Source organism: Sus scrofa, unplaced genomic scaffold (assembly GCF_000003025.6).
Source record: "Sus scrofa isolate TJ Tabasco breed Duroc unplaced genomic scaffold, Sscrofa11.1 Contig702, whole genome shotgun sequence".
Lineage (NCBI taxonomy): Eukaryota > Metazoa > Chordata > Mammalia > Artiodactyla > Suidae > Sus > Sus scrofa.
Window position 1 is genome coordinate 631,161 of NW_018085293.1, and position 22,373 is coordinate 653,533.

Sequence of the window (22,373 nt, forward strand, 5' to 3'; positions counted from 1 at the left end):
CACCTCTGCATCATGGAGGAATGAGAGGCCAGCCACAGGGGCTAGATTCCCAGTAGGAGGCTACTTCATGACAACTCTCATGTGAAGGTGGACTTGCAGGCTGGTCCTGCACACACCCAAGGAGACCTCAAAGCTCATCACTGTTCCTGTCAGTTTTCCTCTGTGCTCTTCTTTTGACGTGATATTTAGGGAGGTCCCCCATGCCAGCTCTGTTCCCACTTCCTGTGCCCCAAAATAGAAGTGATATAAAACCTATAGTTTCTATTGATTTTGGCACATGCCTCTCGCTTAAAAGGCCAAGTTTACTGATGGTACCAGTGCTCAACCTCACAGTAAGCTCTTTTTGCATCTGGGATGCTCCAGTGAGCAGAAGGAATGCCTGCCCACACTGCCCCGGCACTGCCTGGCCACCCCTGCTTAGCCTGCACACCCCCTCCCAGTATTCTGTACATGGGAGTTGAGGTGGTGGGGGAGCATTCCTAGAAGGGGGTCAACACTGACAGAGGCTTTCCCCCTTAGTTTCAATACTGCAGTCGCACTGGATGCATGACACATAGGAACAGCAGTCACTCAGCAGGAGAAGTGAGTCCAGACCCCACCTGGTGTGGGAGAGAGATAGCCACAGGAGACCTCATGGACTATGAGAAAAGTTTCAAAAGTGCCCTCATCTTTAAGGGAGAACTGTCAGAATTCTGCTTTGTTGGATTATTTATCCCTTGGATAACTCTCCTGCTCCCTGAGATTGGAAATGTCACCCAAAAAGCAGAAGCTAAATGGAACAGTCCTATGGTACTAGTAACAGGCTCAAGTGGAAAATGAAACCATGGGAGAAAAGTGACTGTAGCAGTCTGTCCCATGAAAACTAATTTGAACCACATCTGCAATTATAGGTACTACAAAATGGAAGATTCTTGCTATTACAGGAAGAGTTACAAGAAATATTTGGGATAAAATTATAAATACATGGTGCTCTAGAGACTGTTCTGGGGGCAGGAATAACATCTTTCTGTAAGATTTAATATGTTTTGAAATCTATTTAGGATAGATGCCAAATATACCATCCACAGGATACTTTTTTAATTAAATTTTTTTGGAGTGTAGTTTATTTACACAAAATTCTTAACTGAGGTGCAACACTGCTGCTCAGACCTTTCAGAGGAAAATGGAAATTAAGACACACTGAAAAGCTAGTTACTGAAGATAGTTGGCAATACTTTTTGTTTGTTTCTTTTAAATTGGGAATTTGTCATCTCTATCGACAAATAAGCTCAGACAATGTTACAACAAATGTTCATATAAAGATCAATTCTTAGGACGATTTCCTGAATAGGTAGGGGAACAAGCCACACAACACCATCCCCTGCACAGATTAGGGCAACCTGGTTAGTTATCATTTCTGTAGTTTCTACAACCCTTTGGTTAACATGTCACACAGGCTATTTTCCCACTAGGTGGCACTCAAGTCAAATAGTAGGCTAAGTCCAGCTCCTTCAAATTTTACCCAGAAATGTAGATATGCTTGTCTTCAGGAAATTGACAACCCTCTGGCTGGACTCACCAAGAAGAAGAGAGAAAAAAAAAAAAAAAAACCGGAAAGTGAAAAAGGAGAAATCTCAGTGGATAACCCAGAAATACAAAAAATAAAATAGGAGAATACTATGAAAAATATATGCCAACAAATTTGACAACATAGAAGAAATGGAAAGCTCTCTAGAGACTTACAGCCTGCCAAAACTAAATCAAGAATAAATACATCAACTAAACAGAACGATCACTAGAAATGAAATTGAATATATAATAAAAACACTCCCTACAAACAAAAGTCCAGGACCAGATTGCTTCATAGGAGAATTCTACCAAACATACAAAGAAGAATTTATACCCGTTCTCCTTAAACTTTTCCAAAAGGTTGAAGAAGAAGGAACACCCCCAAAGGCATTCTATGAAGCCACCATCACCCTAATACCAAAAACGGACAAAGATACTACCAAAAAAAGAAAATTATAGGCCAATGCCTTTGATGAATATAGACGCAAAAATGCTCAACAAAATTTTAGACAATTGAATCCAACAACATACAAAAAAGATCATACACCACGACCAAGTGGGATTCATCCCAGGTGCACAAGGATGGTTCAACTTATGCAAATCAATCAATGTCATATACCACATTAACAAAAGAAAAGTCAAACCACATGGTCATTTCCATAGATGCAGAAAAAGCATTTGACAAAGTCCAACATACATTCATGATAAAAACTCACGTCAAACAGGGTATACAGGGCACATACCTTAACTTAATAAAAATCATTTTTGACAAACCTACAGCAAATATAATACTTAGTAGAAAAAAGCTGAAAGCCTTCCCATTAAAATCTGAAACAAGACAAGGATGCCCACTCTCACCACGTTTATGCAGCATAGTATTGGAAGTCCTAGCCGCAACGACCCCACAAACAAAAGATATAAAAGATATCCAAATTGGAAGAGAAGAGGTAAAATTGTCACTGTATGCAGATGACAAGATACTACATACAGAAAACCCTAAGGACTCCACACAAAAACTACCTGAAGTGGTCAACAAATTCAGCAAATTAGCAGGGCACAAGATAAACATTTGGAAATCAGTTGCATTTCTATATACTAACAATGAAATATTAGAAAAGGAATATGGAAATACAATACCTTTTAAAATTGCGGCCAAAAAAATCCACTACCTAGAAATAAACCTGACCAAGGAGGTTAAAGACTTTTATGCTGAGAACAATAAAATATTAACCAAGGGAATTAAAAAGGATTCAAAGGAATGGAGAAATATTCCATGCTCCTGGGTTGGAAGAATCAATATCATAAAAATGGCCACTCTACCCAATGAAATCTACAGATTCAGTGTAATCTCTATGAAATTACCCATGACATTTTTCATAGAACTATAACAAGTAATCCAAAAATTTATATGTAAACATAAAAACCCCAAACTTCCAAGGCAATCCTGAAGAACAAAAACCAAGCAGGAGGCATAACTCTCCCAGACTTCAGTTAATATTACAAAGCTGCAGTAATTAAGACAGTATGTTACTGATACCAAAACAGACATACAGACCAAAGGAACAGAATAGAGAACCCAGAAATAAACCCAGACACCTTCCATCAGTTAATCTCCCACAAAGGAGGCAAGAACATAAAATGGGAAAAAAAATGACAATCTTTGCAGTAATTGGTGCTGGGAAAACCGGACAGTGCCATGTAAATCAATGAAACTGGAACATACACCCTCAAGTCATGGGCAAAAATAAAGTCAAAATGCAGTAAAGATTTAAAGGTAAGACAAGACACCATCAAACTCCTATTAATTCCCTGCACAAATCTATGTGCTGGCTATAACCAAACCTGGCCCTAGAGTGAGGTCCAGACTGTTCCTCAGGGCGTCGCTACATTACTGGAGGCACTTGCTAGTCTCCTATCTTGCAGTTGGCTGCTGGAGCTGCAGGAAGGTCCCTGACTCAACGCAGGAAGACATAGCCCCCAGCCGGAAGCCGGAGGGGTGGGAATCCTACTACCAAGGCAAGTCAGGTAGAATTTCCACTCTAGAGAATGAGAACTGATGCTTGTGGGCGTGGCTGTGGGCAGAGGGATATGTCCCCTGCGCTGGGCTCCTGAGAGGCAGGGGACTAGCAGGAGGCCTAGGAGCTGGGCTGAAGGAGAGCAAAGGTGAACTGTTGAAAACATGCGGACCTGCGGAGACCATGAGGAGCTGCCCTTCCAGTGATTTCCCCCTGCCCACCCTACCCCCTCTGGAGGGCGTGCTGAGGAGAGAGGAGAGTGTGCCCTGGAGAGCCCTGCCTCAGCTTCAGGCCAACTTTAAGGTAAGTTTTAACCAAACCAAATTGGGGCCTGACTGCGGTGGCAGAGGGGTAAATGGCAGGCTCCTTACAAATGCCCGGCTGAGCCAGAACCCTCTGTGCGTGTGGGAGGGGCAACATGCTGCCCCATGGTGACAGGTTTTCGGCTCCATGGGGCCTTGCTTCTGCCCAGCCCTGGATAGTAGACCTCCGGAGTTCTGGAAATGGGATGGAAAGAAAGTGCAGGTTTGTATTGCTATTAACTTTCCTCTTAGAATGGCTTTTGCTGTATCCCATAGGTTTTGGAGTGTCATATCTTTTCTGTCATTTACTTCTAGGTATTTTTTAATTTCCTCTTTGATTTCTTCAGTGATCTATTAGTTGTTTACTAGGATGTTTATTCTCCATGTTTTTGTGGTTTTTGCAGTTTTTTTGTTGTTGATTTCCAGTCATGTAGCATTGTGGTCAGAAAAGGGGCTTGATATGATTTCAATTTTCTTTTACTATTATTATTATTTTTAATAGTTATTTCCCTCATACAATTTTTTTTCTACTGTACAGCATGGTGACCCAGTTGCACACACATGTACACATTCTATTTTCCCACACTATCATGCTCCCTCACTAAGTGACTAGACATATTTCCCAGTGCTACACAGCAGGATCTCATTGCTAATCCATTCCAAAGGCAATAGTCTGCAACTTCTAACCCCAAGCTCACCAACCACCCAACTCCCTCCCCCTCCCCCTTGGCAATCACAAGTCTATTCTGCAAGTCCATGATTTTCTTTTCTGTGGAAGTGTTCATTTTTGCCATTTATTAGATTCCAGATACAAGTGATATCATATGGTATTTGTCTTTCTCTTTCTGACTTCCTTCACTCAGTATAAGAGTTCCATCCATGTTGCTGCAAATGGCATTATTTCATTCTTTTTTTTTTTTGCGTGGTTTGAAACTCTTTTCTCCCATTATGTAAATTGTCTTTTTTTTCTTTTTGGTTTCTTTTGCTGTGCCAAAGCTTGTCAGTTTGATTAGGTCCCTTTGGTTTATTTTTGCTCTTATTTCTGTTGCCTTGGGAGAATGACCTGAGAAAATATTCTTAAGGTTAATGTCAGAGAATGTTTACCTATGTTCTCTGCTATAGGAGTTTGATGGTGTGTTGTCTTATATTTAAGTCTTTCAGCCAATTTGAGTTTATTTTCATGCGTAGTGTGATGGTGTGCTCTAGTTTCATTGATTTGCATGCAGCTGTCCAGGTTTCCCAGCAATGCTTGCAGAAAAGTCTGTCTTTTTCCCATTTTATGTTCTTGCCTACTGTGTCAAAGATTAATTGACCATAGGTGTCTGGGTTTATTTCTTTATTCTCTATTATGTTCCATTGGTCTGTCTGTCAGTATTGGTACCAGTACCACACTGTCTTGATGACCTGGGCTTTGTAATATTGCCTGAAATCTGGGAGAGTTATGCTTCCTGCTTGGTTTTGTTCTTCAGATTGCTTTAGTAATTGTGGGTCTTTTGTGGTTCCGTATAAATTTTTGGATTGTTTGCCCTAGTTCTCTGAAAAATGTCATTTGTAATTCAATAGGGATTGCATTGAATCTGTAGATTGCTCTGGGTAGTATGTCCATTTTTACAATATTATTTTTCCAACCCATGGTCATGGAATATCTTTCCATTTCTTTACATCTTCTTTAATTTCCTTGATTAATGTTTTATAGTTCTTGGCATATATGTCCTTGACTTCCTTGGTCAGGTGTATTCCCAGGTGTTTGATTTTTGGGGCTGCAATTTTAAAAGGTATTGTATTTTTGTATTCATTTTCTAATATTTCATTGTTAGTATACAAAAATGTGGCTGAATGTTAATCTTATAGCGTGCTACTTTGCTGAATTTGTTGATTAGTTCAAGTAGTTTATGGGTTGAGTCCTTAGGGATTTCTATATATAGTAACATGTCATCTGCATACAGTGAGATTTTTATCTCTTCTATTCCTATTTGGATGCCTTTTATTTCTCTTGTCTGATTGCTGTGGTAGAACTTCTAGTACTGTGGTGAATAACAGTGGTGAGAGTTGGCATCCTTGTCTTGTTTCAGATTTTAGTGGGAAGGCTTTTCTCCATTGAGTATTATATTTGCTGTGGATTTGTCATCATTGGCTTATGTTATATTAAAGTATTTTCCCTCTATACCTACTTTGGAAAGAGTTTTTATCATGAATGAATATTGGACTTTTGTCAAATGCTTTCTTTGCATCTCTTGAGATGATCACGTGGATTTGACTTTTCTTTTTTTTTCATGTAGTGTATGACATTGATTGATTTGCATATGTTGAAGCATCCTCATGCACCTGGGATGAATCCCACCTGGTTGTTGGTGTATGATCTTTTTTATCTTGTTGAATTCGGATAGCTAAAATTTTGTTGAGAATTTTTGCATCTATAGTCATCAAAGATATTGGCCTATAGTTTTCTTTTTTGATGTTATCTTTTTATGGTTTTGGAATTATGGTGATGGTGGCATCCTTGAATGTCTTTGGGAGTGATCTTCTTCTTCAACCTTTAAAAATGTTTAAGGAGGATGGGTATAAGTTTCTCATTGTATGTTTGGTAGAATTCACCTGTGAAGCCATCTGGTACTGGACTTTTATTTGTAGGGAGTGTATTTATGACATATTCAATTTCATTTCTAGTGGTTGGCCTGTTCATTTGATCTATTTCTTCTCGATTCAGTTTTGGCAGGCTGTAAGTCTCCAGAAAGTTGTCCATTTCTTCTAGGTTGGCAAACTTGTTGGCCTATAGTTTTTCATAGTATTCTCTCATGGATTTTTGTATTTCTGTACTATCCGTTGTGACTTCTCCTTTTTCATTTCTGATTTTGTTTATTTGGGTTTTTTCTCTCCTCTTCTTTTCTAGCAAGAGATTTGTCAATTTTGATTATATTTTCAAAGAACCAGCTCTAGGTTTGATTGATTTTTTTCAATTGTTTCTTTTTAATATTTATTTTATTGATTTCCCCTTTGATCTTTATGATTTGCTTCCATCTGCTGATTTTAGGTTTTGTTTGTTCTTTTTCTCATTCATTTAGTTGGTGGGTTAAGTTGTTAATTTGAGATTCTTTTTTTTCTTTTTTGTGGAAGGCCTGTATTGCTATGAATTTCCCTCTGAGTACTGCTTTTGCAAAATCCCATAGATTTTGAGTGGATGTGCCTTCATTATCATTTGTCTCAAAGTATTTTTTAATTTCCTTCTTGATTTCTTCATTGACCCATTGATTTTTTAGTAGCATGTTGTTTAGTCTCCATGTAGTAAGTTTTTTTCTCACTTCTTTTCCTGTGGTTGATTTCTACTTTCATGCCATTATGAAAGAAAGAAAATACTTGAAATAATTTCTATACTCTTAAATTTGTTGAGGTCAGCTTTGTGCCCCAGTATGTGATCAGTTTTTGAGAATGTTCCATGTGCACTTGAAAAGAATGTCTATTCTGAATTTTTTTCGATGTAATGTCCTGAAAATGTCAATTAAGTCTTACTTTTCCATTGCGCCCTTTAGGATCTCTGATGCCTTATTGATTTTCTGTCTAGAGGATCTGTTCATTGATGTGATTGGAGCATTAAAATCTCCTACTATGATTGTATTCCCATCAATTTCTCCTTTTATGTATGTTAGTATTTGTTGTAGGTATCTGGGTTCTCCTATATTAGGGGCATATATATTGATGATTGCAATATCCTCTTCTTGATGGGTCCTTTAACCATTAAATAGTGTCCTTCTTTGTCTTTATGGCCTTCGTTTTAAAGTCTGTTTTGTCTGATATGAGTATTGCAACTCCTGCTTCTCTGTCTTGTGCATTGGCATAAAATGTCTTTTCCCATCCCCTTACTTTCAATCTATATGTGTCCTTTGCTCCAAGGTGAGTCTCTTGGAGGCAGCAGATTGAAGCTTTTTACTTTTTTATCCAATCTGCCTCTCTGTCTTTTGATTGGAGCATTCAGTCCACTGACATTTAAGGTGATTATTGATATATATGAATTTATTGCCACTTTAAACCTTGTTTTCCAGTTGATTCTATGTTTCTCTTTTCTTCTTTTATTTTATGCTTGAATACTTTTCATTTTTTGTGAATATAATGTTTGGTTTTAATTTGTGGTTGCCCTGTTCTTTGAAATACATTAAGCCCTTCCTTTATCTGCTTGCTTTTCCTGATAGTCATATAGGCTCAGACACATCATTAAAAATTAGATACTCATGTTGCAACAGAAGAAAGGGTGGGGGAAAATGTAATTGTAATGTATACATGTAGGGATAACCTGACCCCCTTGCTGTACAGTGGGAAAATTTTAAAAAATATATTAAAAAAAGAATAAAACCCAAAAATAAATAAATAAATAAAATTTTTTAAAAATCTATATTTTCTTATGTTCTTTCCCCACATTGTATGATTTTGATGTCTTTTTTTTTAAACATCTTCATATTTAGATCTGTATGCTGGCTTATTTAAGTGATTGCTCTCCAATTGTCATTTCCTCCATCCTAATTCTTCTTTTCTCTTTTATTCCTCTCTCTCTCTTTTTTTTTAATTTAGAGAAAGCTTTTCAGTATTTCTTTTAGAGTGGGTTTCATATTGCTGTACTCTTTTAGCTTTTTATTGTTGGATAAATTTTTTATTTCCCCTTTTAATTTAAATGATATTCTTGCTGGATAGAGTATTCTAGGTTGAAATTTTTTTCTTCCATCTCTTTACATATATCTTGCCACTCCCTTCTGGACTGTAGTGTTTCTGTAGAGAAATCAGGTGATAGCCTTATTGGGGTTCCCTTATAATTAATGCTTTACTTTTCTTTTGCTGCCATTAGAATCCTCTCTTTATCTTTAACTTTTACCATTTTTTAAAATAATGTGTCTTGATGTGGGCCTGTTTGGGTTCAGCTTGTTTGGGGTCTTCTGTGCTTCCTGTATCTTGATATCAGTATGCTTTAGATTTGGAAAATTTTCAGTCATAATTTTTTCAAATATATTTTCAATCCCCTTTTCTACTTCTTTTCCTTCTGGATTTCCTATTATGTGTAGATTGGCCCACTTTATATTATCCCATAGGTCTCTTATATTGCCTTCATGTTTTTTCATTTGGTTTTCTGTCTGTTCTCCTGATTGGGTGATTTACAGTATTTTACTTTCCACATCGCTGATTCATTCCTCTGCATTATTCATTCTGATCTTTATTGCCTTAAGTTCAGTTTGTATCTCTGTAAATGAATTTTCTAGTTTTTCTTGGATCCTCCTTATATTTTCTAGATCCTTTCTAACAGAATCTGTATTATTGTTAATATCCTCTGTTAATCCTTCAGTATTTTCACTAGCTCCCTTTTGAACTCCACGTCTGTCAGAATGCAGAGGTCTGTTTCATTGTTTCTGCTTTAGGAAAATTCTCACGTTCCTTTAACTGGAAATGTTTTCTGTGCTTCTTCATCTTGCTTGTGTTTTTCTTTTTCTGTGAGTTCAGGGAAGCCAAACTGTAGTCTTCTAAGGCTACTTCTATGCAGGAATTCCCCTTTGTATTTCTTGGGGGCTTACTATTTATTTTTGGTGTAGGAATTTGGATATTTTCGGTCTCTTTCTTTGGTGTGAGCAGGCTGTTGTTTCCAGGGTTCTCAGTGTGATTTCAGGGAGGAGGAGGCAATGGGTAGTCAGTGCCTGGTCATTGGGCTCTCAATAGCAGCAAGGACCTGCAGGAAGGTGGCACAGGCTACTCCTAGTTGCAGGGCCCTTGAAAGTGGTAATAAGCTCTAGGCAAATCTTCAAGGTGACCAGAGCATTTGTCAATAGCATCAGCAGGGTGTGTGAATTCCCAGGGGAGTGAGAGCAACAACAGCTTGTGTTTGATCACAGTGCCCTCCTCTGAGGTGATTAGAATCATAGGTGGTGCCTGTTCATGGACCCCTATTGGGAGCAGGCCATGACCACCTCTAGAGTCAGTGACAACTGCAGTGATTTGTTCCTGCCACCTGTAGGCCATGCATGAATCAACCCGTCTCACTTAGCCCACATATGAGGTATTGTAAAGGGTGATCCTAGTGCAGGATCCTCTGGAGCCTGGGTCTCAGCACCAGCCTCCGCCCAAGTATTTCAGGCTGTGGTGTCTGGGCTGGTGGTTCAGATGATCTGTGTGGCTCTCACTCTGCTTTGCTGTACTCAATCCAGCTGCTGCGTTTTTCTTGGCAACTTTGAGGTCCCTCAGCTCTCACTCTGCTTTACTGTTTTCAGTCCAGCTGCTACACTTTTCTCAGCAACTTAGAGGTCCCACTGACTCAGCCAATCTTTTGTCAGTTAGGTGGCTACCCAGGAGGTAGGTTCCTTTTCTCCTTCACAGCTTGCTCTTTGGAATGCTATTATTATGTTATTTTCAATTTGTCCTTTTAAGGTTGTTAGCAGTTGCCTTATATATTGTGGTGAACCTATGTTCGGTGTATAGATATTTAAAATTGTTACATCTTCTTGGATTGATCCTTTGATCATTAGGTAGTGACCTTCCTTGTCCCTTAAAATATTCTTCATTTTAAAGTCTATGTTGTCTGATATGAGTATTGCTACTCCAGCTTTCTTTTGATTCCCGTTTGCATGGAATATTTTCTTCCATCCTCTCACTTTCAATTTGTACGTGTCCCTAGACGTGAAGTGGGTCTCTTGAAGACAGCATATATGTGGATCCTGTTTTTGTATCCATTCAGCCAGTCTGTGTCTCTTGGTTGGGGTGTTTAGTCCATGAACATTTAAGGTAATTATTGATAATTATGTTCTTATTGCCATTTTATTAATTACTTTGGATTAGTTTTTGTTAGTCTTTTTTCTTCCTTCTCTTGTTCTCTCCTCTTGTGATTTGATGACTATTTTTAATGTTGTATTTGAGTTGATTTTTCTTATTTGTTTATGTATCAATTGTAGATTTTTGGTTTGCAGTTATTCTGAAGTTTTGATATAAGAGTCTATATGTCTACAATATATGTTCCCTCCTCTTGTGGTTTGATGACTATTTTTAATATTGTATTAAGTTGTTGGTCTCTTAATTGCAAGTGCATCTCCAGTGTCCTGCATTTGTACCCTCCTTTTCTCACGATTTCTGATTTTGGCGGCATAATTGTACATGGATGATTTCATTATCTTTACTGTATATGTACCTTTACTGTTGAGCTTTGTCATTTGTGGTATTTTTGTTTCTGGTTGTGGCCTTTTCTTTCCTGCCTAGAGAAGTTCCTTTAGTATTTTTTGTAAAGCTGGTTTAGTGTTGCTGAATTCTCTTAGCTTTTGCTTATCTGTGAAGGTTTTGATTTCTCCTTCAAATCTGAATGAGAGCCTTGCTGGGTAAAGTAATATTGGTTGGAGGTTTTTCCCTTTCATCATGTTAAGTATATCATGCCACTTCCTTCTGGCCTGCAGAGTTTCAGCTGAAAAATCTACTGATAACCTTATCAGGGTTCCTTTGGATGTTATTTGTTTCTTTTCCCTAGCTGCTTTCAAGATTTTCTCTGTCTTTAATTTTTGTCAGTTTGATTAATATGTCTCGGGATATCACTCCTTGGGTTTATTTTATATAGTGCTCATTGCACTTCCTGGATTTGAGTGAGTGGTTCCTTTCCCATGTTGGGAAAGTTTTTGGCTATTATCTCTTGGAATATTTTTTCTGTTCCTTTCTCTCTCTCTTCTCCTTCTGGCACACCTAAAATACAGATGTTCGTGCATTTAACATTGTCCCAGAGTTTTCTGAGACTCTCTTCATTTGTTTTCAATCTTTTTCCCTTTTCTGTTCTGCATCTGTAATTTCCACTCATCTGTCCTCCACCTCGCTTATTTGTTCTTCTAACTCCTGTATTCTGCTGTTGGCTGCTTCTAGTGAACTTTTTATTTCAGTTATTGTATTTTGCATCTCTTCTTGTTTAAGTTTTATATCTTGTATCTTTTTTCTCAGTGTTTCATGTAAATTCTCCATCTTTGCCTTCAGTTTATTTCCAATGCCTTGCATCATCTTCAGCATCAACAGTCTTAAGTCTTTTTCCTGGAAGCTGAGAATCTCCTTTCACTTAGCTGTTATTCTGGGGTTTTTCTTTCTCCCTCATTTGAGTAATAGTTCTCTGTCTTTTCATTTTTAGAGGTTTTTGGTGTGGTGACCTTTTGACAGATAATAGAGTTGTAGGCTCTCTTACTTTTGGCATCTGCCCCCCTTGTGGTGAGGTTGGGAGGGGGACTTGCTGTAGGCTTCCTGATGGGAAGGACTGATACCTGCCCACTGGTTGGTGGAGCTGATTCCTATCCTCTGGTGGTTGGGGCTTTGTCTCTGGGTGAGATTTGGGTTGGCGTTGTGCCTGGGTGGTCTTTAGACAGCCTCTTTACTGATGGGTGTGGCTGCAATCCCACCTGAATTGTTGTTTGGCCTGTGGCTCCTCAGAGATGACTGATGGGTGGGGCCAGATTTTTGCAAAATGGCCACTTCCAGAGAAAGGCACATTGCTGAATATTTCTAGGAGCTTTGCTTCCAGTGACCTTCCCCTACAACAAGCCACATTCACCCCTGTTTTCCCAGGATGTCTGCCAAGAACTGCAGTCAGGTTTGACCCAGATTCCTACAGAGACTTTGTTTTGCCCTGGGACCCAGTGCAAGTGAAAGTCTGTGTGCACCTTTTAAGAATGGGATCTCCATTTCCCCCAGTCCTATGGAGCTCCTGTGTACAAGCCCCACTGACCTTCAATGCCAGATGCCCCAGGGGCTCTTTCTCCCAGTACCAGATCCCCACACGTGGCAGTTTGATGTGGGGCTCAGAACTCTCACTTGCATAGATGAGTCTCTGTGATACAGTTACTTTATAGTCTGTGGAGCTTCCAACTAGGAGGTATGAGGTTGTTTATATCATGTAATCACCCCTCCTACCTCTTGATATGGCCTCCTCTTTGTCTTCTGGAGTACGATACCTTTTTGAAAGTTTCCAGTCTATTTGGTTGAAGATCGCTCAGCATCTGGTTGTAAATTTTGTTGTTTTTAGGAGAGAAGTTGAGCTCCAGTCCTTCTATTCTCGCCATCTTAATCCCATCTCCTAAACTACTTCAGCTTTAAAGATAAATTTTCCAGCAGGAAGCAGACAAAGCACTGCATGTTAAGTAGCATATGACTTTGTTGGGTGATAGCTTGTGGCTATTCTGTAATCAAGATACAGATAATAGTGCAGGAAACAATGTAAATGGTTGATACTGTAATCTATATTTCTGCATGTCTATCTGACCCAGTGATGGTCTTCCCCCTGGGAACACCCTATTGTTAAAGTAGGTGGATGGAAATTCACTGCATTAGGGATTAACACCTCTGTCAAAGGAGAATCAGCCTCAAGGGCTCAACTAGAATGATGCACATCTGTGCTTTGTGGTAGCTGCTCAGAGGGCTCATACCCTGAATCCATCACCGAAGGGTAAGGTTACAGCTATAATGTAACTTCTAAGAAGCTGAGTGAAAACTATTTCTACTTTGATGAAGACTGCACTCAACTAGGATTCAAAAGACTTCAATGATTTGGTAAGTGCTGTACTTGGATGCCTTTTAGCAACTGTCCTTAAGCCATCATGAGATTTATTTTAATATTTTGCCTTAACTAAGTTTATTTCTTTATATTTCTCAAAATTTTCTGGTTCTTGGATTTCCCATCGTGGGTCAGTGGTTAACAAATCCAACTAGGAACCATGAGGTTGTGGGTTCGATCCCTGGCCTTGCTTGGTGGGTTAAGGATCTGGCATTGCTGTGAGCTGTGGTGTAGTTGCAGACACAGCTTGGATCCTGCATTTCTGTGGCTCTGGCATAGGCTGTTGGCTACAGCTCCTATTCAACCCCTAGCTTGGGAATCTCCATATGTTGAGGGAACAGCCCAGGAAATGGCAAAAAGACTAAAAAAAAAAAATGACCTATGATGTTAGGACTGCAAAAGGGTAATCTAATTATGAAGAGGGCCTGGATAAATCCATGAAGAAAGCCTCCCACCCATATCACTCCCACTAGCGGGCCACATAGCTGCCAATTCATGATGGTCACATAGTGTGAGGGCAATTACTACAGATAATCCAATACTAGGGTTTTTTCATGGATTTATCCAGATCCTCTTCATGGTCAACCACAGCAATTCAGAATTCAAGCTGCATCTCTGACCTACACCACAGCTCACAGCAACACTGGATCCTTAGCCCACTGAGCCAGGCTGGGGATTGAACCTATATCCTCATGGATGTATACTAGTTGGATTCATTAACTGCTGAGCCACAATGGGAACTTCTCCAAAACGTTATAGTATCTAATAAATATAGTTTTAATAATTGATTGCTATGGACATGGCATGATAGCAACCTGTGTGGGTAGTATTATTTCATCCACTTTGCAAATGGCGTGTTGCTGTGGCTCTGGAATAGGTTGGCAGCTACAGCTCCGATTCGACCCCTAGCCTGGGAATCTCCATATGCCGCGGGAGCAGCCCAAGAAATGGCAAAAAGACAAAAAAAAATTATCTATAAGGAGTTCCCATCGTGGCGCAGTGGTTAACGAATCTGACTAGGAACCATGAGGTTGCAGGTTCAGTTCCTGCCCTTGCTCAGTGGGTTAACGATCCGGCGTTGCCGTGAGCTGTGGTGTAGGTTGCAGATGCGGTTTGGATCCCACGTTGCTGTGGATCTGGCGTAGGCCAGTGGCTACAGCTCCGATTCAACCCCTAGCCTGGCAACCTCCATATGCTGTGGGAGCAGCCCAAAGAAATAGCAAAAAAAGAAAAAAAAATAGAAAGTTTTGAGAAGCTCTGAACAAAGGTAGTATGTGGCTGTAGTTGGAAGGAAAAATGAGCAATGCAGAGCTTTGGGTAGGCCCACATCATCATCATCGTTGTCATCATCATTTTTATTATTTCAGAGTGCAGGCTTGTTGTTGGTATCTGAAAGCATGGTCCTGGCATAACGCAAAGCCCAGCTTTCCCTTCCTGGCATCCAGATCTTGCCCTTAAGCCTCTCCAGTGAGGATGGTGATCAGCAGACTTTCTTTGCAAAGGTTTCAATAGGAATCTTAAGCTACAATTAACAACAAGATAAACTCCTAAGTCAATGAGGATTAACTAAGGTAACCAATGTGGACACACTTGTCAGCATGTCAGAAAGCTTTGTTATTCCTGGTTGTACCTGAATGATGCTGCAGCAGGTGCAGTTCCCAAGAGCTGCCCATGCCTGATGTCTCAGCAACCTCCTTCTCTGGTTTAGGACACCACTGTCCCTCCAGATCCCATCCTGGCTTTCAGTCTAGACTTCAGATTCTCCAAGAAAGAAAGACATATTGTGCTATAGGAGAGGCACTAGGTATAGAGGATACAAAGATAAATAAGACAGAGCCTTTTTCTCCCAAGAGGTTGAGAAGAAAAGTCATATGGAAAGTTGTGTGCAAAGGACTCACTGTGATACAGATACACGTGGAGTCCTGTCCTGGCATGATGGAGGTGCCAGTCAGCTCTTTTCAGTTGTGTGGACAGATAACAAATGCATCTCAGAGGAGGGAATAATTGAGTGAATCTTTCAGAAGTTAATTCAGTGGGTGGAAGGAGAAGGGGGAAGAGAGAGAGAATACGTGCATAATACAGAAGCAAGAGAAAAAAGTATGTATAAGAAAAGCATCAGAGAAATACAAACACCATATGATCTTTTTACAAAAGCAACAAAAGCAGTACAACAAAGCAGTGACTGTAACAAGAAGCAGGCTCACAGGTACAGAGGACAACATAGTGGTTACCAGCTGGGGGAGGGAAGGAGGGAGGGCAAAGAAGGGGAGGGGATTAAAGGGTAACTGCTATTGGATATAAGATAAGCCACAAGGATATATCACATAACACAGGGAATATAGCCAATATTTCATAATATTTAAAAATTGTGAATCTCTATATTGTATACTTATAATTTATATATGATACATTAGGTATACTTCAATTAAAAAATTTAAGTCACTGTAATGAAAGACCTTAGAAAATTTGGCTGTAGAGAAGAAATATGGAAGAATCATATTTGGAAGAGTCAAGTCCAACATGCCACATTGATAGTGGAAAGAATTTTATGGAAGAAAAGAGCTTGTGGTAGTGGACAAAAGATAAGTGATGGAGGTGACATGGGAACTCATCCTTGACGATGGAATATGCAGTGTTCTTGACAGGAAAGGGGGAGTGAATTCTTGGTTGGGGAAAAACATGATGAGAATGACATGAGAGTGCATGGTGGTGGAACCATGGGGTTCTGTGTTATTTTGGACTAGATAACTTGAAAACCATCCCGATAGGAACTTTTGGAGAAAGCTTTATGTAACAAATCCTTTAGATCGCACAGCTGAGCTGGTAAGGAAGCAAAGGAAGCAACAGATTCTCAGAGTGGAGGGGAACTTAGAGGTGACAGACCCAGGGGTCCTTCCTGGTGGAGGGTGGCTCCCCTTGCTCTTTTTTCTTGTGGAAACGGTCTGCACATGCTGACATGCTGTGTGTACTTCTTGCATGACTGTCCCACTGCTTCACACTTGCCATGGCTTTTTCGCAGCCTCTCCGCATCTTTCTCTTCTGCTCTTGATGTTTGTCGAGGCACGTGCCTGGGTGTTTAAAGTGAGCTGCCCAGGTGGACCTATGCCAGGGACACGGGAATCATGAAACACATATATAAGGGAAGGTTGAATGTGCAGTCAGAGTAAGTCACTCCACAAAATCTATACAATCTATAGATTCTGGCAGGGTTCCAGAATCCAGACATGGATGCTGCAAATTTCAGAATCTACACCAGCACTTGGGACAAAGAACTCAGCCCTATTGGTCAGTAGGTGTGTCACAACACGGGTGAAGGATGTCAGTTACAAAGATCTGTAAACTTCAGTGAACTTTTCCTGGTCAGCATCCTCTTATTTACTTCCTGTTGGAGCAGGAAGACATCCCTGTGGATCACCACCTGGAGCTGACAAGTAGGGGTGCTGAGGCTGTGTTCTTGGCCAGAGTGAGATATCTGGGATCAGTCATGTAAGCAAATCCTGATAAATACCAACCTTTTACATGAAGAGGAATGAAAAAATCATCTCTTTTGAGTCTTGAGTTATTTCTACATCAAGCACGAAAAATAGATGTGCTTAATACATCATAAAGAATCAAAGAAATGCTATTGGCCAAGAGCTCTTTAGAAAAATGTGCAATGACATATTGGGTAAATATTTGATATATTTGTCAAAGCAAAGTCAAAACATTAGATGATGAATCTTAACATTATCCACAGCATTACTATTAGAGATAGTTTGCTTCTCAAGTTAGAATTATTGTTGTCCAAACACAAGACAAATGAAATAGAGTTATGTTTATATTGCAAAAGATGCTCTAACATCTAAACCTTTTCAGACTTTTTTATATAGCCAGAATTTAGTTGTTAACTAAATTATTAATTGTTAACAAAAGAGTTGTTCACTCTTCAGAAGCAGTCCTGAAGTAATGCTGGGATTTATTATTTTATTTTATTTTATTTTATTTTATTTTATTTTATTTTATTCTATTTTGTTTTATTTTATTTTATTATTTTTTGCTTTTTAGGCCTGCATCCATGGCATATGGACGTTCCCAGGCTAGGGGTCCGATCAGAGCTACAGCTGCTGGTATACACCACAGTCACAGCAATGCCAGATCCAAGCCTCATCTGTGACCTACACTGCAGCTCACGGAAATGCTGGATCCCTGACATACTGAACAAGGCCAGGGATCAAACCTGCATCCTCACAAATATTAGATTCACTTCTGTTGCATCACAGCGAGAACTCTAATACTGTCATTTAGATCTGAATTTTTACTAAAACATGGCTTTTCTCTTGTTATGAAGGAATAACCATTTAATGTTTTGTTAAGTATATGTTGACATATAATTATTTATTATATGTTGATTGGGTAAACATGTTAGTGAATAGGTAATGGGGGAGTTCCATTGTGGCTCAGGAATCATGAAGTTTCAGGTTCGATCTCTTGCCTCACTCAGTAGGTTAAGGATCCAGCTTTGCCATGAACTGTGGTGTAGGTTGAAGACTCAGCTCGGATCCCGAGATATGCTGGCTGTGGTGTAGGCCGGTGGCTACAGCTCCAATTAGACCCCTAGCCTGGGAATCTCCATATGCCACAGGCACGGCCCTTAAAAAGACAAAAAAGACAAGAAAAAAAATAGGTGATGGGAACCAGAGTTGCGATATAATCTAGCACAGTACTGCTTTGAAAGAGCATTTGAAATTAGAAATGAAACAGTAAATGAAATTATAACAGCTTAACGTAGTAATATGTTTTTTAATATGGGAGCTTTATGATTCCATTTAATTTCAGAAATATGATCTTTATAATTGTGTGGCCATTAAAATGTAGAGACCAAAGAAATACTGTTTTTTCCATTTCCTTCTTCATGAAATTTCAAGTGAATATTTAGCATTTACTAAACTGTTTTGAAATAATGGAAAATACAGTGACTTCTAGCCCCAATTTTCCAACTATATGAAAAAAGCTTCTTAGTTTTTGTTCTTTCTTTAAAAATAACACTTTGGCCAGGTGAAAAATAGTGTTTCTTTCACCAAGAGTCCTCAGACTTGACAGAGATGGATTTTTGATGCTTTATGTTTCTTATATTACAGCTGAAATTTTTTTTTACTTTTAGTATGAATTGTATAATGGGTTCATTTCAGGAGATATTTATGGCAGGGAGGCGGCAGAGGGGACCAGGCTTTGTGTTATCACTGTTTTCTGTTATGATGTGACATAGCCTCTTGACGTGGGCTTATATACTGTCATCAGTGTGGGAACATTTTTGAATGTCTTGGATTCTTCTCTGAAACCACTCGCTCGACTTTTTGGAAAGTGTAGCAATGATATAGGCATGAATATATTAAGCATAAATGGTCTTTCTGTTTATTGCCTTGATCCTGAAGTTGGGTATGTTGGGTTTTTGTTTGTTTTTGTTTTTTTTAACTGATTGCTTGGTGGGTCATCATAATACAGTTTCAGAATGCTTTCCTTCAAACACTCCAGAGGCTTGGAGTGTGTACATATAAGGTTGTGCTGCCTTTTACAGAATACACTTTTTGTGATCTTGAAATGCCGTGATCTTGGAATACTCGCACTAAGTGTAGTTGATGTCCAGGGACTGGCAGCATCTGCTCTGGTCTTAGCCGTGACCGGGATTCCTGGGTGGCTTGGGATGGAGGCCTGAGCAGATGCTGGAAGGGTGGACATCTCCATCTCCCTCGTTGCCGGCTGAGACAGGTAGTTTCAGCTTGCAATGGGGATGTGATGTCACAAGCTTTGATGGGTTCACAGACTATTTTTGATCTCATCTGCCCCTTCACATGGAAGGACTGCAGTGCCAGACTCCATCGTCTTGGGCAAGAAGGTCCCCCTGCTGGCAGCAGGAGAGACTGCAGCTCACAGGAGCACCTTCTGGATTCACTTTCCACTGGTCCCCACCTGTGTTTGTTATCTCTGCCCACCTGTGACCAGTTCCTTTAGGTGTAATCCCTTCACCAATATTATCTCTCAGAAACTTAGGGATATTTTCTGGGTATGTATCTGCTGATCATGATTCTCTTTCCTGGCTCAGAGTGGACTTCTGGAAGATCTTAGATTTCTTTTGTTTCCAATGGCAAGAATCCTAGATGATTTTCTCTTGGTTTCATTCACAAGGACTGGGTGGGCCAAGGAAGGGGAGCCTGTCATCTTCAGCGAGAATCCTAGAACAAGGCAAGCGATAGGACTGTTTAGGGAACAACAGGACCATTCTGCTAAGAGCACAGCATGGCTAGTGTCGGATACCCTTGAACTTGCATTTCCTCTATGATGTCATGGACTTGCCTGTAACAACCCAGGGCCTGCAGTACAAAAGGCTTTTGAGTCAGAGTTCATTCCTGGTGAGCACAGTTCAGTGCAAACAGAAGCTGCATCAGTGGCTTCTCTGATGGGGTGGAAACAAGGAACAGGCAGGCAGCTGGGTTTTCCCCAGGTCCCACTGACTGCTCACTCTGAGGGGCTTATTACAACATGCTTCTCTGCTTGGGGAACATCTCGTTGTGGTTCCAGATGTGGCAGGTAGCAGAGGAGAATTCTCACCCTTGAGAGCTGTGCCAAGAGCCCGCAGTTGCTCAGGCTCAGATTTACAGGGAAGGGAAGGGACCTTGCACCCTTGAAACTGGGACGGCTTAATGAAGGGGTCCAAAGTGTGCAGTATAGAGCTGTCCCAGGACACCCCCTTCCCTGGGAGCAGCCCTAACGGGGTAGCATGGGTGAGACATGAAAAGGACCCCCAGGGCCCAGCCCTGTCCCTTCCTGCAGACACCAGCAGGGGGACCACATAGTTCCCTTCCCTGGAGACCCACTGAGACAGGAGGACCATGGCCAAGCACACAGGATGAGCAGAGAATCTGAAACAGAACTTATCTTTATTTAATTCACCTTGTTCCTGAAAGAATTTAAATGGACAGAGTTTAAAAGACTTAAGAATAAACTCAGAGCAGAGCTGGAATCAACTTCTAAGACACTGTTTTCAAAGGAAATACTCCCCCACACCTATCAAGCCCAGGGAAGTCCTGTAAGAGGAAAAGTCCCCCCATGGAAGGGTTTCAAGCAGGGGGTCATTCCTGTACTTTGGGGTCCTGCATGGCTCGGATTAAAAGGAATGTTATCTAAATGCTCCTTCTGGTACTTCTTTACCAACTGCATGATATGAAATCTATCCATGGAGCTCCCATTGTGGCTCAGCAGTAATGAACCCAACTAGTATCCATGAGGACGCAGGTTCAATCTCTGGCCTCACTCGGTGGGTTAAGGATCTGGTGTTACCTTGAGCTGCAGTGTAGACCACAGACATAGCTCAGATCCCTCATTGCTGTGGCTGTGGTATAGTCTGGCACCTGCAGCTCCAAATTGACCCCTAGCCTGGGAACTGCCATATGTCTCAGATACGACCCTAAAAAGATTAAAAAATATGTGTGTGTGTGTGTGTGTGTGTATACGTATATATGTGTATGTATATCTCATTTTCCTCTGTTCATGGTGCTTGTGTAACTTTCGTATCTTCCTTCAGACCAAACAACCTTGAATGTCACAAGGAGTCCTTTGGGTTTTGTGTAGGGACCAGTGTTTGCCAGATGCCCTCCTGGGATCCCCAGGGGGTGGATCCAACCAAGCAATGCCTTCAGTGTAGTTTCAGCCTTCAGACCAGCTTGAATATACATTCTCTGCCTTTCTGGGGCTGCATCTGATTTCTAGAATGTGCTTACACTGTTCTCCAGGCCATGCTCTTGGGAAAAATCCAACCCAGTTTCTGTTCATCTTCAGCATATAAACACAGGTGCAGAAATAGCAACTTCAGCCCCTCGAACTCACTCTTCTCTCTGGACATTGGCCTTCCTCCTGCCCAAACCTTCTCCAGAACTCAGAGATACCAAGGCCATGTGCTGATTTAAGGAGAGGGCCAGAGCTCAGAAAGGGTTAACGGTGGTGGCTTCTGCCCGGGCCCCTTGGGAGGAGGACCTGGGGACCATCCAGAGGTCGTAAGTAAACAGGAAAGGGGCCACTAGGAGCCCACGGATCTGCTCTCCCCAGTGCATGTGAAGATAAGTTACAGCTGCGGCCTCACACAGTCATAAGAAACCTGTTGCTGCTTAGCTCAGGGGAGGAAGGGGGGAACCTGAACAACTATTCCCAGAGCAGAGCACCCATCCCAATGGGAAAATATCAGCAGAGGAGCCAGGTCAGTACCTGTGGAGGGCTGTGGCACACCATTTAAGGATCCTAGAAGGCTTCTGAGTGGCCCTGTGTCCCAGCCCACACCCTGGGTGCCTGAGCTCCACTGGCAGGAACAGCTCCAAGTGCCTGCTTGTTGTGTTCCTGTTGGGCCCTTCCCAGGTGTGGACCTTCAGACTTTCCAGAAGTCTAGACCCCAGACTGAGAATGATGCTAAGCCATCCTTGCTCACACTGAGGTGGTGCTCATGCTGGGGTGGTGCTTGCTCTGAGTGGAAGGAGGGGTGGGGGCCAGGCTGGAGCCAGCTTCCTGGCAAATGACAGCATCAGCACTCAGGGCCCTCCACCCACATCTGTGTATTGTAGTGAGTGGTTCTATTCATTTTCATGCTGATGCCATCCATCAGTTGGCTCTGCGTTTCCTGCACACACACCCTTCAGTGTTCTCTGTCTTCACTTCTCAGGGATGGGGGCCGTGTCTCACTTGAATCCTTTCAATTCACTCTATAGAATCCCCCCAACCCCACTTCCTCATTCAATAGATCTTTACTGGCAGCCCCCAGGGTGTCAGCTGTCATGTTGTGAGGGTGGGGAAGGAGCATAGGAACAGCTGTTCAGAGGAGTCTAGTCACAGAGGGACAGTTTTTTCCCCATTTCATTTATTCAGGAAACATGTGTCCAAGAATCTGCCATGGCCAGGCATAGCTGGGTGTGCCATCAAAGTGATGGAACAGAAAAATCTTCTAGCCCAGAG

General features: G+C 41.0%; 1 protein-coding gene across 1 annotated transcript in view; it reads left to right on the forward strand.

Moving 5' to 3' along the window:
- Positions 1-3,746: 3,746 nt before the first annotated feature.
- The window catches only part of LOC110259054 (inter-alpha-trypsin inhibitor heavy chain H5-like), a 31,582-nt gene continuing 12,955 nt past the window's right edge, over positions 3,747-22,373 (forward strand). The window contains 1 exon segment of the mRNA XM_021082351.1: positions 3,747-3,866. Coding sequence (XP_020938010.1) covers positions 3,747-3,866 — 120 coding nt within the window.